Here is a 19,438-nt window from a genome sequence, read left to right as displayed (position 1 = left end):
ATAAGTATATCACTGCTTTATCTCTGACTGTAACAATAAACACTCACTATTATTATTATGATGAGGTTTAGTTCATAAATCACTGGCAGACTGCTGGTCAGTGTGTTACATAACAGGTGGTAACTGTAGCTCACACACACACACACACGAGACACTATCACTCACTGAGACTGAGTTTCAAGACACGTGTACACACACAGACACACACACACACACACACACACACACACACACACCTGAAGATGTTACCAGCAGCACATTCAGACTTTGTCTCATGAAGTCATACTGCCCTCCTGTGGCAGCATGAGGTAGTGCTCAGTTTCACAATCACACCTGCTGAACAATCCTGTTCTTGTCAACAGTAAATCAACATATTTACTCACTCTCCCACACCAAAGTCCAGAGAGAAAATCAGAAAGATTAGCTCACAGGGACACAGGAGCTGCTGGTCCTCTGCTGGTGTGGTCACTTTGTGTCATTACATTACAAACAGAACTTGCGACCATGAAGTCTTTTGCACACAGGGTCTTAACCACTGAGCCACTCCACCCCTCGTCACTGAGGTCAATCTGAACAAAGGATTTCAAACACTGAAGAGACAAAGTAAGACCTTAGAACTTAGTGATGGAGGCAGCAGTGGATCAAAAGCTCCTGTGTGTGTGTGTGATGTTTAAATCACTGATTTTCTCTATGGACTTTGGTGTGGGAGAGTGAGTGCTTTACAAAAGTCTGTGTAACAGTGAGATAAAGACGTGAACATGTTCTTCACATGTCTTACACTTACGTTAGTTTAAAAAAAGACTGTGGTACATTATGTCCTGCTTCCAGTTATAGATACATACGTCTGCAGCGCGTGTGTGTGTGTGTGTGTGTTGGACAGAGAGATGGGGGGGTGAACATGTGTGTTCATGTACAGTATGTTTGCCAGTGAGTTCACATGTGAAGCACATGCTGCAGCAGAGTTCACTCTGTGTCTGCAATGGCACGTTTCACTTTTTAAACATGTGAATCTCTTCAATTTCTTTTCTTTGTTTTATGGAGCAAAGAATCCAGAAAATATTCACATTTAAGGACCTGAACAATCACAAAAAACAGAAACACTCAAACCATTCATTCATTTTATCAGAATAGTTGATGATTAATTTAGAGAAGCGACTTTCTCTGTAAACAGCTGCTCTTCATGCATGTAGTATGTGTGTGTGTGTGTGTGTATGTGTGTGTGTGTGTGTGTGTAGGACTGGATCCAGGCCACAGCTCCACTCAACAAACACGGGCCTGGACTTTGCAGCATCACGTCGTCAGTGTGCTCGACTTCTAAATTCAGACGGGAGATTCCTAGAACCACCACTGACACTGAGCGGGACAGAAATAGCATCAGTGGGACAGCAGAGGGTCCATGGTGTCTGCACCTCAGGCACTGTCTGCTGGACTCTGAGGTCCTTCACCTAGGCGGGGTCACACCCTAAATCCTGAGAAGCGAAGCCACACCCTGATAGGCGGCATCACACTTATGAGACACTGTGTCCTAATTACGAGATATGAGACACTACGTCATAATTATGAGACACTACGTCATAATTATGAGACACTACGTCATAATTATGAGACACTACGTCATAATTATGAGACACTACGTCATAATTATGAGACACTACATCATACTTATGAGACACTATGTCATAATTAAGAGACACTACGTCATAATTATGAGACACTACATCATAATTATGTGACACTACTACTACGTCATAATTATGAGACACTACATCATAATTATGAGACACTATGTCATAATTATGAGACACTACATTATGAGACACGTCATAATTATGAGACACTACATCATACTTATGAGACACTATGTCATAATTAAAGACACTACGTCATAATTATGAGACACTACATCATAATTATGAACACTATGTATGAGACACTACATCATGAGAGACACTATGTCATCATTATGAGACACTACATCATAATTATGAGACACTATGTCATCATTATGAGACACATTATGAGACACTACATCATAATTATGAGACACTATGTCATAATTATGAGACACTACATCATAATTATGAGACACTATGTCATCATTATGAGACACTACGTCATAATTATGAGACACTACATCATCATTATGAGACACTACGTCATAATTATGAGATATGAGATACTACGTCATAATTATCAGACACTACGTCACAATTATTAGACAGTTAATTATTATTATTATTAGAGAAATAAACAGAGAATAAACTGAGTCCAGGTTTCTCTGAGAACTAGAAAGAGTGGAGTCAGGACATGTTTGAAGTTCAAACACAGTTATGTAAGTGAACACATGAACTCACTCCTGCTGCTGCTTTCACAGAATCAGTAACATGAGGTGAGACGTTTGTACATGCTACTATCACACACACACACACACACACACACACACACACACCTACACACACACACACACACCTACACACCTCACACACACACACACCACACACACATGCACACTCACAAAAACAGCACACACACACACAGCACACACAAAACAGCACATACACACACACACACACACACACAGCACACCTACATACACACACACCTACACACGCACACACACACAAAACAGCACATACACACACACACAGCACACACACGCCACACACACATGCACACACTCACAAAACAGCACACACACACACAGCACACAAAAATAAAGCATACACATACACACACACACACACACACACAGCACACACATGCACACACAGCACACCCACTCACACACACACACACAGCCACTGAACTAAAGACTTGTGGAATAAAATCTACGTCAGTTTAAGTCTATGATATCTTCAAAACATCTTCACATGACAAGCACAACAATAATAATAACAATAATAATAATAATAATAATAATAATAATAATAATTAATATTTATTACAAATGTACAAACTATTGAGTCGTGACTTCATCAGCTGAGCTCCTGGTTCACCTGGAGCACAGCAGCAGGAAGTGAGTGGACAGAAAACACACACACACTCCTCACTCTCTCGTGTGTGTGTGTGTGTGTGTGAGTCAGTGTTGGCGTAAACAGCAGCTGCTGCTCTCTCACACATTCCTATATGAGCTCATCCTCTGCCTGTTTGTTTATGTTTGAATCATAGTCTGCAGGTCAAACACCACATGAAGAAGACCAAGCATGTGCTCGCTGCTGGTCTCTTGTCTGTCCAGGACACTGTAGTGTACTGTGCAGAGACTCCAGAGTCTGAGCCTCAAACACCATGTGACTTCAGTGAAGGTTCCACTCTCTCTGCAGTTGTTATGTGTTGTTATGTTGTAATCATGACACTGAGGCTGAGGCTGAATGAAGAGAAGAGGCCTTTCAACTCTGACAGCAGCTGGACGACGGCCAACAGCTCTGGTTCACCGGGTTTATTTTCTCCATTCAAACACAGAGAGGGAGAGAGGGAGAGAGAGGGAGAGAGGGAGAGAGGGAGTCCATTTTTATATCACCCCCTCTCTTCTAAAGACACTCCTCTTTCTGGGAGAGGAATGTGAGGACGTTACACGAGGCAGGAAGTTACTGTATCTCAAACGATGGCATCATTGCTGTGAACGTGCAGAGCTCTGGTGTCGACATGTAAACAGAAATATGAATAATACACAAAACCAGTCATGAAACACTGAATGTTTGAGACACAGAGTGAAAACATGACCTTCATCTCACTGTGAGACACACTTTAACAACAGGAATGTCAAGTCTGTAAACCACTCACTCTCTCACACCAAAGTCCACAGAAAATCTGACTTTTGGAGGTCTTGGTTCAGATTGACCTCAGTGACACAAAGTGACCACACGAGGCAGCAGAGGACCAGCAGCTCCTCTGTGTGTGACGTTAAAATCACTCATTTTCTCTGTGGACTTTGGTGTGGGAGCGTGAGTTGTTTTCAAACTTCACTTTCCTGTTGTCAAAGTCTGTCTCACAGTGAGATAAAGATGTGATCATGTGACTTACTTAACTTAAAGGGGACATATTATGCAAAATCAACTTTTTAACCATTTAATACTTATATTTGGGACTCTGGAGGCCCTACCAGTCGCCAAAGTGTGGAAAAAGAATACTCAGTCATGTTTTCGTGGTTCCGCTTAGTGTAAGTATAGGCGATAAAACGCTCGATGTTGAATTCCCTGCGCTTATGACGTCAGCATGCGCATTTCACCGCGAATGTTACCGCCCCACCAGTACGTTTACTTCGCAAGCTCCACCTTAGCTCCACCTTGTCCCTGCGAGAGTGCAGGCGAGGGAGGAAGAGCGGTATTATGTCAACGCGGAGGGACAAGTGTGCTGTTGGTGGCTGCACAGTGGAGCACAGTGTTTTACAGAGGATTTTATATATGAAGCTAATGTGCCGGATAAAGTCAGCAAACGTGTGTACGTCAGATTTAGTTTTTTCCTCGAGTCACTGCTTGTCTGTGTTTTTGACCATGTGTCAAAAAAAACACGTCTGTCCCTTTAACTGATGAATGAATTCCAGTGAAACTTCACTGTAAATGTTTTGAATTGTTTTTACGATCCACTTCCTGTTTTTAACCGGGAATGTTTCCCTCTGAAGTGGAACAGCTCGTGTTAAAGGGAGAGGCGACAGTTTATCTTTTGTTTCACTTTGTCTTGTGCTGTCCGTCAGCCTCTCACTGGACTCCTCCCACTGCCTTTGTGATTGGCTCATGTACCACGTGGTGCCAGTGATAGTAGCTCCATGTATGGTCAGGAGGGGCTTTGACTGGAGCATCAGGTTCAGCCGGGCTGCTGTTTCTCAGAAACAGAAACGTACACTGTGTTCTCACTCACACTCACACACACACACGCACACGCGCACACACACACTCCACACTGCTATTGTGACTGTACACAGACACACTGCCAGACCAAACCCTGATCACAGACACATTTACTCATCATACTCAACTGTCTCCATGTTTTCACATAAACATGAAGAACACTTTATTACATCATATATATGATATATATGATTAAATGTGATTATTAAAACAAACACTAACTACTTTACACATTGTATCTTGACATATTCAGTATTAATAGTGATATGTGATAATTCAACTTTCTAACACTGGTCAGACGTGTTCTTCTCTGACACGTGAAGGTCATCTCCATCTCCACCAGTCTGACATTTTACTGGATTAATCAACATGGTGTAGTTAACAGCTGGTTAACACTTAACCCAGCAGTGAAGCAACACGTCCTCTCTGTTCCAAGGGTTACATTAGACATAAAAACAAGTGACAGATGTGCACCGCCACTATATGGATTTTCTCCTCAGACTCTGTCAGTTGTCTGATGGTCTGTCTTTGTTAGTCAGACTATGACATTAGTCTGACTAAACTGTGAGTGTAACTGCACTTGTGTCTTCTTCTGTCATGTCCTCTGTGACTGCTGTGTGTGTGTGTGTGTGTGTGATGTTTCATGTATAAAACACAGAGATGAGTTCTAAATGCTGATGAAACACTAACACCAGAGTCGTTGGTATGTGATAGGTGTGGCTGTAACCGCCACACATTACATGTGATTACACAGCACGTGCGTGTCGGTTTATAACGTGTATGTGTGTTCGGTTTCACACGCGCGGGCTGCGTGGACTGCTCCATAAATAAACGCAGAGGTCGTCTGCGGTGAAGTTTGTCGAGGTTTCATCATTTTTGTTGGATTAATAAAAGAGCTTTTGTTTGTATTGCCTGGACAGACAGACAGACGTTCAGCTCTTACGTAATGTTCACGTGGAGGGAGCAGCTCAGCGCAGCGCGTGGGTTGAGGCACTCCGCCTGCTAAACACGTAACACGAGCCTTAAAGTACACATTTACTGCCTTAAATGTGTAAAATACACGATCAGCTTTACTCAAGGACGACGCTTCCACTCCACGAGTGGCTCGCGTGAAGCGAAACACTTTATTTTGGGTAACAGAACCCCCCTCCCTCTCACAAGGAACATGGTAGAGTCCACAACGCGTCATCCATTGTTTACAAATGAACCTTGGTTGTTAGTGTGTGTGTGAGCAGCGTGGTGAGCGCGAGCAGCGGTCCCGCGGCTCTCATTCATCCAGACCGAGCACAGCACAACACACGCCGAGCCGAGCCGAGCCGAGCCGAGCCACAGCCGCCGTCATGCCGTGTCGGAAGGAGAACTACATCTTCCTGGAGCAGTCCGTCACCGTGGACTCGAAAGAAGTGGACGCGCTCGTGACCAAGATCGGCGAAGCGCTGCAGCTCCACAACAACAACAACAACAATGGCGTCGGACACCACCAGAAGAAGACGGTGTCCGTGTCCGTGTCCTGTCTCCACGGGCTCGGCGGTGCCGGCGCCGGCGCGGGGATGAAGCCGGCGGCCATCATCGGCTGCGGCGGCACCGGAGCTCCAGCGCAGAGACAGCGCGGCGGCTGCTGTATGAGGCTCCGGAGCCGGAACAGCAGCAGCAGGGCGAGTCCGTATCACATCCCCGGGTCTAACGGTGAGCAGGACTGGGACCAGATTAGGCCGTGGAGCAGGAAGAGGATCGGCGCGGTGGACGACGATGACGACCCGCACCGGCTGCTACAGGATTTAATTCTGTCGGGGAATCTGATCAAGGAGGCGGTGAGGAGGCTGCAGTTCTCCGGCGCGGCGGTGGACACCGTGTCGAGCTGATGACGGGGCACCGGACTCACCGTGGACACACGGGAGCGACTGTCTCAGACTTTAAGTCCTCACAGGACTGGACTGGTAGCCACGGTATTTTTCTAATTTCATGACATTTTCCTCAAGAATTTTTTTTCCCTTTTTAATGTTTTGTTAGCGGTTAGCTTAGCTAACTGGCTAGCCTCTGCGGCTAATGAGCCGTGTTGTTTATGTTTGAATGTCTGGGGGAGGGAAGGGGCGGGGCATCTGAGAAACAAACAGACTCACTTAAATCAACAGGAAGTCACATTATTTCGGTTAACATTAGCTCAGGTGCTAACACGCGTGTATAACCATGGAGGACGCATTTTCTGAACAGGAATGACGTTTATCAGATTATATCAGATTTAAATCAAGTTCATGTCATGGAAAAACATTTTTTTAATGATTTGAAAAGTGTGTTGCTAATATACTGTCGTAGGGATTTATTTCGCCACAGGGGGCGCCTGTGTCTCCAATCCATTCCAGAAACCTCGCAGTTTATCTTCAACTAACCTTCAACAAAATCTAGGTTTTCTTGGTAACACAGCACTGTTTTATTCAGTATTTCCTTTTACGTTCGCACTCACAAATACGGACTGAATATAGTGGCTCCGCCCACATCCTCTTTTAAATCATTAAAAAAATCAACATTTAAGCACTTGTGTTTTTACAACAAATACTGCAATAATATCACTCATCACAAAGTTCTCACTCCTGTTTGTGAACAACAGCGCCACCTTCAGGAGACCAGTGGTTTCGTTTACAGTCTGTGTTTTTGGTTGGAGCTGCTGTCAAAGGCCCCGCCTCCTCTCTGTTATTCTCCAGCGTCTGGCTCCGCCCCCTCCTGTCTCCTCACACTCACAGGATGATTTTGTGGTGCTTTCACTTCCTAAATCAGGAGTTAAGTTGTTTTGTTTCTTGTTTTATTTTTATTATTATTATGATTTTCTTGTCAGTGTAAAGAAAAATGAGCTCGACTGCTTCGTAACGAAGTCACTGATGATGATGATGATCCTGAATGTTCAGGACTTTTGTGTTTTTCCTCTTTTGTCGTAATAAACACATTTGTTTTTCACACACTTCTCTTTGGGGTGTTTTTTTTCTCCTTTGTGTGTGTGTGTGTATGTGTGTGTGTGTGTGTGTGTGTATGTGTGTGTGCACTCATTATCAGACTATAAATATACAGCAAAACATGTTTTGCTGCAGTTGCTTTCTCTGAAGCTGTGAGTCGGTCACACACCTTTGTGCCCTGCTGCGCCCCCTGCTGTTGCTGCTGCTTAGTTACTAGTGTGTGTGTGTTGCTCTTTGACTTTGTGTGTAGGTTCTATTTGTTTTTCTTGTTTTTAGAGGAAAAGGAACCATAAAAATAAACATGACAACAACAAACCAGTAATAATAATGATACTGAAAAAAAGAACTATGACATAAATCAAACATTTGAATTTCTTTTCTTTTTTGGAGCTATTAAAAGACAAACTGTTTAATTTGTCTTTTTCATTAAAGTGAAGAAAAGAAAGATTATTGTTGGGAAATTAGATATTTGTGAACTTTGTGGTTTCCCCTCTGTGTAAGTGGCACTCTGTCGCCCCCATGAGGAACTCTGAGTAATTACCAAAACACTGATCCTTCACTCCGTCAATTCAATTCAATTTTATTTGTATAGCGCCAAATCCTAACATACATGATCTCAGGTCTGTACATAGACAACATCGAGGAGAGCAGAGAAACACAACAGTTCACACAATGAGCAAACACTAGGCATCAGTGGAGAGAAAAAACTCCCTCTTAACAGAAGAAGAAATCTCTGACAGAACCAGACTCAGAGATGTGCGGTCATCTGCCTCGACTGGTTGGGGTGAAAGGAAAAATGGGGGAGAGTGGAGAGGTGGGGGACAGAAAGGGGGGAGAGAAAGGACAAGAGGGAGATGAGGTAGAGACAGAAGAGAGAGAGGGAGACCAGCAGCAGATACACAACAACTGTATCAGGTTACAATTTTATACTGTTCATAAACACACACAAGCTTCAATGAAGAAGAACTCAAATAGACCAGAAAAATATGCAAAAAAAATGCAAAAATACTTTTTTAAAAAGCTCAAATGTTTAGAAAAATATGCATATAGGACATATTTGTATATAGGACATACTGCATCTGTCAATCAAATGACATCATCTCTACAACAGAAGCAGGGACAAACATCAGTGTCATCACTTCCTGTTTCCTGTTAACATGAAGGTGGTCTCCCACACACACACACACCTGACTGCTGTGAGTGAGGAATAAACTGATTTTAGCCTCTGAACTAAACACTGTTGTCATAAAATCACGTCTTTATCTCACTGTCAAACTGATGTTTGTATACCACTCACTCTCCCACACCAAAGTCCAGAGAGAAAATCAGTGATTTTAGCTCACAGGGACACGGAGCTGCTGGTCCTCTGCTGCCTCGTGTGGTCAATTTGTGTCACTGAGGTCAATCTGAACAAAAGACTTCAAACACTGAAGTGACAAAATCAGACATTTGAACTTAGCGATGGAGGCAGCAGTGGATCAACAACTCATGTGTGTGTGTGTGAGAGAGTGTATGTGTGTGTGAGAGTGTGTGTGTAAGTGAATCAGTTTTACCTCGTGTCTCTAGATCATCTGAACTGTCCCTAAGTATAAGTGTTTATGTTTATGTGTTATTTGTCTGATGTCAGTTGGATGAATAATGAGTTCAACACATTAAAATCAGAGTCACTTTCTTGTTTTTATTCCCGTGACTGTGGTGCCCCCTGCTGGTACAACACTATACCTGTTCTTTTTGACGTGCAGATACAGGAAATGACAGAAGGTCATCAGAAGGTCATGTGTTGAGTCAGAATCAGAAAACAACAACACTCTTTTTACAGATGATCATTTCAATTTGACATACAACTGTATTTAGGGAGGAAATCTAACGTCGTCACCAGTTTAAATGTAAATATACTGACTGTGTTTAGTTATTAAACATTAAGTCAAATAAACTAAAGTCAACAAAAACATGATCATATGAAGGAGAGAAATAACACACTTCATTCACTGTTTATCTCTTTATTCCTGTTTAAACTAATATAATAAGATCTGTTAAAGTATACTTCAAAACATACTCATAAAGAATGAAAGTACACACATACATATATATATTACATGAGTCGTATTAATTATAACACATTTGAATCAAACTTCTTCAATGTGATGAGATGAAGTTATTTAAATGGTGCAGTGAGGCCTTCTCTGCACATCTCCACAAGCCAGCATCCACACAAATGAAGTCCGGTCTTATTACTTTCCATTGACACGTGGGACCAGGCAGGGATGCCCTTTGTCCCCACTAATATTTGCTTGAGTGAACCTTTGTTGATCGCTCTGAGGTCATCCTCCCTGTTTAAGGGTTGACCCGAGGCAACAAAGAATTTAAATTGTCATTATTTGCTGATGATCTGTTACTGTATATCGGACCCAATCGAAAGCATTCCCTTAATAGTGTCTATTTTGGAACGTTTCGGCATAATCTCTGGATATAAAGTTAATCCACTCAAAAGTATTTGTTATCCAGTAAATAATCTTGCACTCGAACTTCAGCAATCTGAAATTCTCTTCAAAATTAACCCTGAGGGTTCTGATACCTAGAGATCAACATAACACGAACATTGCCCTCTACCCTTTGATCACGCAGGTTAAAGCTGATGCTTACCACTGACAAAGCTCCTAGGACTCCTAAATCACTATTACAAAATTGTAAATTTAATAGGGGTCTTGCATTGCCTAATTTTACATTTTTGGTCATCACATATTCAGAAGATAACTTATTGACTTAACTTTGCAGACAATCCTTGGTGTCGACTCGAGGCACAATCTTGTAATCGATCCTCTGTCAAAGCTCAACTTACATCCCATTGGCTTTACTGACGATCCACCCTAAGGATCTGGGGTCAATTGTATATGTATATATAGATATATACATACATATATATGTATGTATGTATATGTGTATATATATGTATATGTACGTATATATATATATATACATGTACATATACATTTACATACTGTATATGCAACCTTAGGAGGTCACAAGCCAGTGTCTTTTTGAGCCGGTCCCAAGTCCGGATAAATGCAGAGGGTTGCGTCAGGAAGGCTTAAAACCTGTGCCAAAACCAAATATGCGAATCGAACCTATGACTTTCATACCGGATCAGTCGAGTCCCGGGTTAACAACGACCGCCATTGGTGCCGATAACCTACGGGCTAACAGTGGATATTGGGCTACTGTGGGTCGAAGTCGAAGAAGGAGAGGAGGAAGGCGGGTTCAGAAACAGAGAAAAAAAAAGGAAAGACAAGAGTCTGGGACTGAGAGTAGGGACTTTGAATATTGGGACGATGACGGGAAAAACTAGAGAATTGATTGACATGATGCAGAGAAGGAAGGTGGATATACTGTGTGTCCAGGAGACCAGGTGGAAAGGTAGCAAGGTGAGAAGCTTAGGTGCAGGTTTGAAGTTGTACTACTATAGTATTGATAGGAAGAGAAATGGAGGAGGGGTTGTCCTAAAAGAGGAGTTTGTTAGGAATGTCCTGGAAGTGAAAAGAGTGTCACATAGACTGATGAGTCTGAAGCTTGAAATTGAAGGTGTGATGTTAAATGTTATTAGTGGCTATGCCCCACAGGTGGGATGTGAATTAGAGGAGAAGGAAACATTCTGGAGTGAGTTAGATGAAGTGATGCAGAATATCCCCAGAGGTGGGAGAGTGGTAATTGGTGCAGACGTCAATGGACATGTTGGTGCAGGAAATAGAGGTGATGAAGAAGTGATGGGCAGGTTTGGTATCCAGGACAGGAACACAGAGGGACAGATGGTGGTAGACTTTGCCACAAGGATGGAAATGGCTGTAGTGAATCCTTCTTTCCAGAAGAGTCATGAGCATAGGGTGACTTATAAGAGTGGAGGTAGGAGCACACAGGTAGACTACATCTTGTATAGACCATGTAATCTGAAGGAGATCAGTGACTGCAAAGTAGTGGTGGGTGAGAGTGTAGCAAGTCAGCATAGGATGGTGGCTTGTAGGGTGAATCTGGTGACAAGGAAGACGAAGAGGACAAAGACAGAACAAAGGACAAAGTGGTGGATGCTGAAAAGAGAGGACTGTTCTATGGTTTTCAGGGAGGAGTTGAGAATCTGGGTGGTCAGGGAGAGCTGACTACAGCTAATGTAATCAGGGAGACAGGTAGGAGAGTACTTGGTGTGTCGTCTGGAAGGAAAGTAGATAAGGAGACTTGGTGTTGGAATGGGGAAGTGCAGGAGTATATAAAGAGAAAGAGGTTAGTAAAGAAAAAGTGGGACACTGAGGAGACTGAAGAGAGCAGACAGGAGTACAGGGAGGTGCAGCACAAGGTCAAGATAGAGGTGGCAAAGGCCAAACAAAGGGCGTATGATGACTTGTATGCTAGGTTGGAAAGTAAGGAGGGAGAGAATGATTTATACAGGTTGGCAAAACAGAGAGATAGAGATGGGAAAGACGTCCAGCAGGTTCAGGTGATTAAGGACAGAGAGGGACATGTGTTGACAGGTGCCACAGAAGTAATGGGAAGATGGAAAGAGCTAATGAATGAGGAAAATGAAAGAGAGCAAAGGGTAGAAGAGGTAACTACTGTGAACCATGAAGTAGCAGAGATTAGTAAAGATTAAGTGAGGGGGGCACTGAAGAGGATGAAGAATGGAAAGGCAGTTGGTCCTGATGATATACCTGTGGAGGTATGGAAGTGTCTAGGAGAGGAGGCAGTAGAGTTTCTGGTTAGACTATTCAACAGGATCTTAGAGAGTGAGGGGATGCCTGAGGAATGGAGAAGAAGTGTGATGGTGCCCATTTTTAAGAATAAGGGAGATGTAACTATAGAGGAATAAAGTTGATGAGCCATACAATGAAGTTATGGGAAAGAGTAGTGGAAACTAGACTGAGAGCAGAAGTCAGCATTTGTGAGCAACAGTATGTAGTATTTGCTTTAAGAATACTGGTAGACAAATACAGAGAAGGTCAGAGGGAGCTGCATTGTGTCTTTGTAGATCTGGAAAAAGAGAGAGGAACTATGGTACTGTATGAGGTGGAGATATGCTCTAGAAAGGAGAGGAATGAAGGCTAGTCGCAGCAAGACAGAATATATGTGTGTGAATGAGAGGAACCCAAGTGGAACCATGAGGCTACAGGGAGTGGAGATAAAGAAGGTGGAGGATTTGAAGTATTTAGGGTCAACAGTCCAGAGCAGTGGAGATTGTGGAAAAGAGGTGAAGAAACGTGTTCAAGCTGGTTGGAATGGGTGGAGAAAAGTGCTGTGGTTGGAACTGCCAGGCAGGAGGTCAAGAGGAAGACTAAAGAGAAGGTTTATGGATGTAGTGAAAGAGGACATGAAGTTAGTTGGTGTGAGAGAGGGGGATACAGAGAACAGGGTGAGATGGAGGAGGTTGATTCGCTGTGGAGACCCCTGAAGGGAGCAGCCCAAAGGAAAAGAAGAAGATAATATATTATCCTCAATAAAGAAACTAATACAATAAATGGTGCAGTGACAGAGTTTGTACTGTAGAGGGCAGCAGGACACCACCACATTTCAATGTCTCTCATTTTGACCACAAATGAATGAATGAATGAATGGCCACACGGTGTTATAGTGGTTAGCACTTTTGCCTTGCAGCGAGAAGACCCAGGTTCTCCCCGTGTGTGTGTGGGTTTTTTCTGGGTTCTCCGGCTTCCAGTCCAAAAACATGCAATGTGGAGGTTTGGTAAATTGGACACTCTAAATTGACCATAGGTGTGAGTGTGTCTCTGTGTGTGTGGCCCTGCGATGGACTGGCCAACTGTCGCCCGATGTAGCTGTGATTGGCACAGCACCCCCCACTACCTTCTGGTGGAGGATAGAGCGGTAGATGATGCCGGCTCCGGACAAACCAGGAAGTAAACCGTACGCGGATCTCGTGGAAATTCTGAATGATCACTTCTCTCTGAAGCCCATTATTATTACGGAGAGATTCTGTTTCCACAAACACAATCAGGAAGAGGGAGAGAGTGTGGAACAGTATGTGGTGTTTTAAAGAAGCTCTCTGGACACTGCTGCATGAGGCTTTGCACGACAGATTTGTTTGTGGCCTAAGTAATGAAACTATCCAGAGAAAACTGTGACTAACTTCTCAGCGTTTCAATGTCAATGGAAGCTGTAGCTGGAGAGTATCAGCACCTCTCTGAAATGGCATGCTGTGTCCGTATCTTCACCACAAGGGGGAGACTTTCATTGTTGGAAGACCAATCACAATGAAAGGGACTGTTACTCCAGAGAGCTGATCAAACGTACACCAAAGAAAAACACAAACCAAGGAAGCTGAGTCCGCATCAGATTCAGACTCTGAATTAACATATGGTGTCAGCAGAGGACGCAGAGCCGTCATCTTTGATGATGATCAGTCCCAAGACTGAAGGTCATCTCATTGATATGGAACTTGACACTGGGGCAGCTGTGTCCTCCATCTCAATGGAGAGGTACAAAACCACATTTACCCATTTACTTTTACAGAAGACTGATGTTGAAAACTTACCCAGGGGAAGTGCTGTTAGCAGAGGGCATGGTGAGAGTCTGGGTGAAGATGATTAAACAGAAGGTCAGCGGTCCTTTATACATTGTAAAAGGGAAGTCACCCCCACTCTTTGGTCGCTAAGGAACATAAAGCTCAACTGGAAATAAAGACACTTGAAAGAAAATGTGCTGAACTGTCACACCCAAGTTTTCAGTGAAACCCTGGAACACTGAGGGGGTTTGAAACCAGGTCCCAACACCCGAGGTTCTGTCAGGCGCGTGTAGTCCAGCAGGGAGTGATATCTCCAGTTCAGTTCAGAGCGTGGGCAGAAGAATGGTGGCGTGAGGATCTGCAGTGATTTCAAAGTTACTAGTAATCCGGCTTTATGCGTTGAACATTACCCAATACCCTGTACTGAGGATCTGCATGTGTCTTTGTCCGGAGGACAGCATTTCAGCAAACTAGATCTTTCACAGGCTTATCTCCAGGTGCTGGTCAGTGAAGATTCACAGAAATATCTCACTATCACTCACATAAAGGCGTGTTTTGTTCGGTTACCTTTCATGAGAACACCAGCGCCCTCAATTTTCCAGAAGATCATGGACCAAGTGTTACAAGGGCTCCTGGTAACAGGTAACAATGACGCTCATCATCTGAAAAACCTGAACTGTGCTCAGTCATTTGAGAAAATATGGATTGAGAGTTAAAAGGAGAAGAGAGATTTTTTCAGGAGTTCTCTGGAGTATCAACATTAGTGCCATACTGGATTCTCCTGAACCAACACAAGTCAGTTAACCTTTTTAGGACTTTTTTCATTACTATGCACGTCTTGTTCCAAACCTGTCGACCTGACTCCACCCACTGAAAAAAGGTAAAAAGGTAAAGTGAGAGTGGTCAAAAGAATGTACCAATGCATTCTGTGAAGCAAGTGTTCTAACACATTATGATCCAACACTTCCAGTGATACTTGCCTGCGATGCTTCTGAGGTGAGAGCTGTCCTTTCCCATAAATCGCGGAGTGACGAAGACAAATCATCTTTCATTTCATTTCCAAATCATTTTTGGAGTTAGGTGTTTTCACTCCTATCTGTACGGTCGACATGTTGTTAACTGATCGCCGTCCACTAACAAACATACTGAGCCCTCGCGACTCTTTCAATGACTGCAGCGGTGGGCACTCGTACTGGCACTGATCATGGAAGCGCTGACGGTTTGTCCCGTCTGCCACTTCCCGAGCATCATACGGACAAACAGGGGACAGTTGACACTTTCCATATGAACCACCTGGAATGCTTCTGTACTGATGTGAGGCGAGAGAAACCATATCGGACATTACTCTGTCTCAGGTCATGGTCATCTATCCATCACCATCAAACACCGCAGTCGGGCAGTAGTCTCTCACCGTTTGTTGTACGGAGGAATGAATTGATTTTACTGCAAGGCTGAGTAATGTGGGGAAATGGCACCGAGCTGGCACCGAGCTACGTGTGCTGGGTGAGTCTTGATGTTCAGATTGAAGAGAAATGCAAAACTTGTGTGTCCTGTCAAACACATCCAGAAAACACCTGGGGCCTCACGTATAAACCGTGCGTACGCACAGACGGCGTGTATATAAATGTACTTGCTGTGGAAGTTTGTGGAGAGCGCCGCAAACTGTTGTCAGGTGGAGACGCTGCAATATTAAGATCTGAAACTTATCAGTGTTTCAAAACAATATTATTAATGTGTCTACAGTGACAAACATGAATTATTCTGTGACAACAATAAACTGATACACCACGTAAGTCTGAACATATGTGGAGAACGTCAGAGACACACTCACACACTCACGCACACTCACACTCACACACACACACACTCACACACTCACCACACACTCACACACCACACTCACACACACACACACACACTCACTCACACACACACACTCACACACACTCACACACACTCACGCACACACACACACTCACACACATACACACACATACACACACACACACACACACACATACACTCACACACATACACACATACTCACACACTCACGACACACACTCTCACACACTCACACACACACACATACACTCACACACACATACACACACACACCACACATACACACACATACACTCATGCACATACACACTCACACACACATACACACACACATACACACACACGCACATACACTCACTCACGAACACACACTCACGCACACACACACATACACTCACACACACATACACTCACTCGTGCACACTACAAACCTCTATGTTTGTGTGTGAGTGAGTGAGAGAGGGAGTCTTACTTCAAATGACTATAATGAATTTTCCACAGATGAATCTTTTCTTTATGTAAACAGACACACAGCTGCTGACATGAACACATGAACACGTGTTAATGTTTTAAACGCTCCAAAATCAAGTTACGGACTCATTTGTTGTAGGAAAATGGGACTTGAACGTTGAGTAGAACATTTTCTTTATCTCATTTTAATCATACGATAACGAAATAACTGTAAAAAAAGTTATTCTGCCATCGCTGCACCTTTCATCACAAGAGAAAGACGACGTTGGTGCGCGGTCGTCAGGAACACACTGGTATCTTCTTCCTCCTCTTCCTCCTCTGTGAACTCTGTGTATGTAATGTGTGTAGATGATGACACAGGATCAACTATCAATGCACAGACAGTTTTTTTAAGCATCAATATTATTATTAATATTAATGTTAATATTAATATGAGAGCAGTCACTGTGACACTGACATTTAGTTCCTTCGTGTTTATCACTAATTCCAAAAAAAAACCAAGACCAAAATAATATATTTTTAAAGATTCATAAATGGACGTGTTGATCGTGCACTTTCCTTCTTTTTCTTTTCTTTTCCTCTTTCTTTGCTGCCGCAGTTGTCCTTGTTCTTCAGGAAGAAGGCGTCACAGTCATGTGTGAGTGTTACAAGAAAAGAGGGGACAGGAGTCATCAGTCGCGTTTCTCATAGCAGGCTGTTAGCTGTGTTTATTAAACAGATTTCACTCGTCCTCTTAATGCGCTCACTTCTCTATTCATGGTGTCATCAACTCATCGTGCTCCATTCCGTTCACCACAAAATGAATGATAACTTCACATATCATATTCCCAACATATGATGAAATTACAAAACATGTTTGTGTCTTTATAATCCCATTTCCACTGTTTTAATCAGCTAAACAACGTTGTACAGTTCTTATTATTCTACTGCCTGTTAAACACGTCTTTCATATGGAAACCATCATGTAAACAACGTTTCAACACACTCTTTTCACCAGAACGAGTAACATTCAAACACAACACACATTCATGCACTCTCAAACAACTGCTTATGTTCTACTTATAAACATTAAGCCACTCATATTAAATGAAATGAAAATAAATGACCAGGAGCCACAAAAACCGCATGAAAACATCGACAGGCCGCCGTTTTCTATTGTTGAGTGGAACTCCTTCCACTTTATCGCTCACAGTTTACAACACAACCGGAACCGTTGTGGTCCAGTATCCCACCAGGTCGGCGTGGGACCGCCATGCTGACCAGATGATGTCACCCTAACATCGTCCACGCCCAGCATGCTCCAGGACTTCCAGCCCGGTCAGTAAGTGGGTCACTACATCTGCAGGTCAGTCAGACATCGCCCACACTGACACTGCTACAGTCCAACGGTCTCGAGCCGGTACCTCAGGCGGGACCACACAACTCCTCCCCTCTTATACAATTACCAGCTATTCATAACCACAGCAATGGTTATGAATAGCTTTTAGCTGCTGGTCCTCTGCTGCCTCGTGTGGTTACTCACTGAAGTAAGTCTACATTAAATACATTAAAAGCTGGATTCACTAAAATAAGACATTAGAACTTAGTGATGGAGGCAGCAGTGGATCAACAACTCCTGTGTGTGTGTGTGTGTGTGTGTGTGTGATGTTAAAATCACTTAAACGTCCCTAGATTTAAGACACAAGTGTTTTCTTTATTCACTCTCCCACAGTGATTTTATCTGTTGGAAACAGGAGCTGAATCTAATGTGATCAACCAACCAAGAACAAAAAGTGCAATTTCTTCTTATATTTTTATATACCATATATATATATATATGTATATATGTATATATATATATATATATATATATATACATCTGTAGTTTAATTTGGAAGAAAACCATCTGCTTTTTAAACAGCTTCCTGACACAAACAGGACAAATCCCCGTTTATACCCAACACTGACTCTGAGCTCATGCAGAAATGTGTTCTATATCTCTGCACGTTGATATTCTCGTGCCTATTATATGGCGTATGAATATTTAAGTGAAAGAAACATTGTCGTCTCATGAGTGTCCCTGTCATGTGACCCACTGAAGCTCCTCCTCCTGCCTCTCATGTGAATATTTCCATTAAAGACACAACACCCTTGAGTGCTGAAGACGTTGAAGGATGATGAGACTATATTTAGAGACGGTGAGGAGGTTGACCTGGTTTCTCTGCGCTCAGCTGGGACTTCTTCTGTCCTTGAAATGACCTACAATCACGTCTCTGTGAACAGAACTGGGCCAACGACGCGTCCACGCTGGACATATGATGATGGGATGTTATCTCTGAGCACACACTGACCAAAAAGAAAACATGGACACGCCTTTCACTGCTGGACACGCCTCCAGCAGCCTCACGATCACTCTCCCACACCAAACCTCAGAGATAAAATCAGTCCCACACAGGAGTTGTTGATCCACTGCTGCCTCCATCACTAAGTTCTAATGTCTGATTTTGTAAAATTCAGCTTTTAAAATATTTAATCTAGACTTACGTCAGTGACACAAAGTGACCACACGAGGCAGCAGAGGACCAGCAGCTCCTGTGTCCCCGCAGCTAACATCACTGATTTTCTCTCAGGACTTTGGTGTGTGAGAGTGAGTGGTTTACAAACGTCCGTCTCACAGTGAGATAAAGACGTGATCGTGTTCTTAAAGACATCGTCGACTTAGAGTGACGCAGATGAACACATGTTTTTCAAGTCTTTTTCACTTTGAGCTACAGTTAATCGTACACATCATTGTCTTTGGCGTCGCGCTCATGACATTTTAGTGACGACACTCTCTGACCAATCAGAGGCCGGCA

The 19,438-nt window shown here is 43.1% G+C and overlaps 1 protein-coding gene across 1 annotated transcript; it reads left to right on the top strand.

Annotated features, from left to right (window-relative positions):
* Nucleotides 1–5,603: 5,603 nt before the first annotated feature.
* On the top strand, nucleotides 5,604–7,373 carry LOC122774156 (glycogen synthase kinase binding protein). The gene has a single exon (XM_044033212.1). It carries the CDS (start codon nucleotides 6,185–6,187, stop codon nucleotides 6,704–6,706), a length of 522 nt encoding a protein of 173 aa, XP_043889147.1. The 5' UTR covers nucleotides 5,604–6,184; the 3' UTR covers nucleotides 6,707–7,373.
* Nucleotides 7,374–19,438: the final 12,065 nt, after the last annotated feature.

Source organism: Solea senegalensis, linkage group LG9, assembly GCF_019176455.1.
Source record: "Solea senegalensis isolate Sse05_10M linkage group LG9, IFAPA_SoseM_1, whole genome shotgun sequence".
NCBI lineage: Eukaryota > Metazoa > Chordata > Actinopteri > Pleuronectiformes > Soleidae > Solea > Solea senegalensis.
This window is presented reverse-complemented; position numbering and strand designations above follow the sequence as displayed.

Coding starts and splice junctions, on each gene's coding strand:
- LOC122774156 (XM_044033212.1), top strand. CDS start 6,185: ATGCCGTGTCGGAAGGAGAACTACATCTTCCTGGAGCAGTCCGTCACC.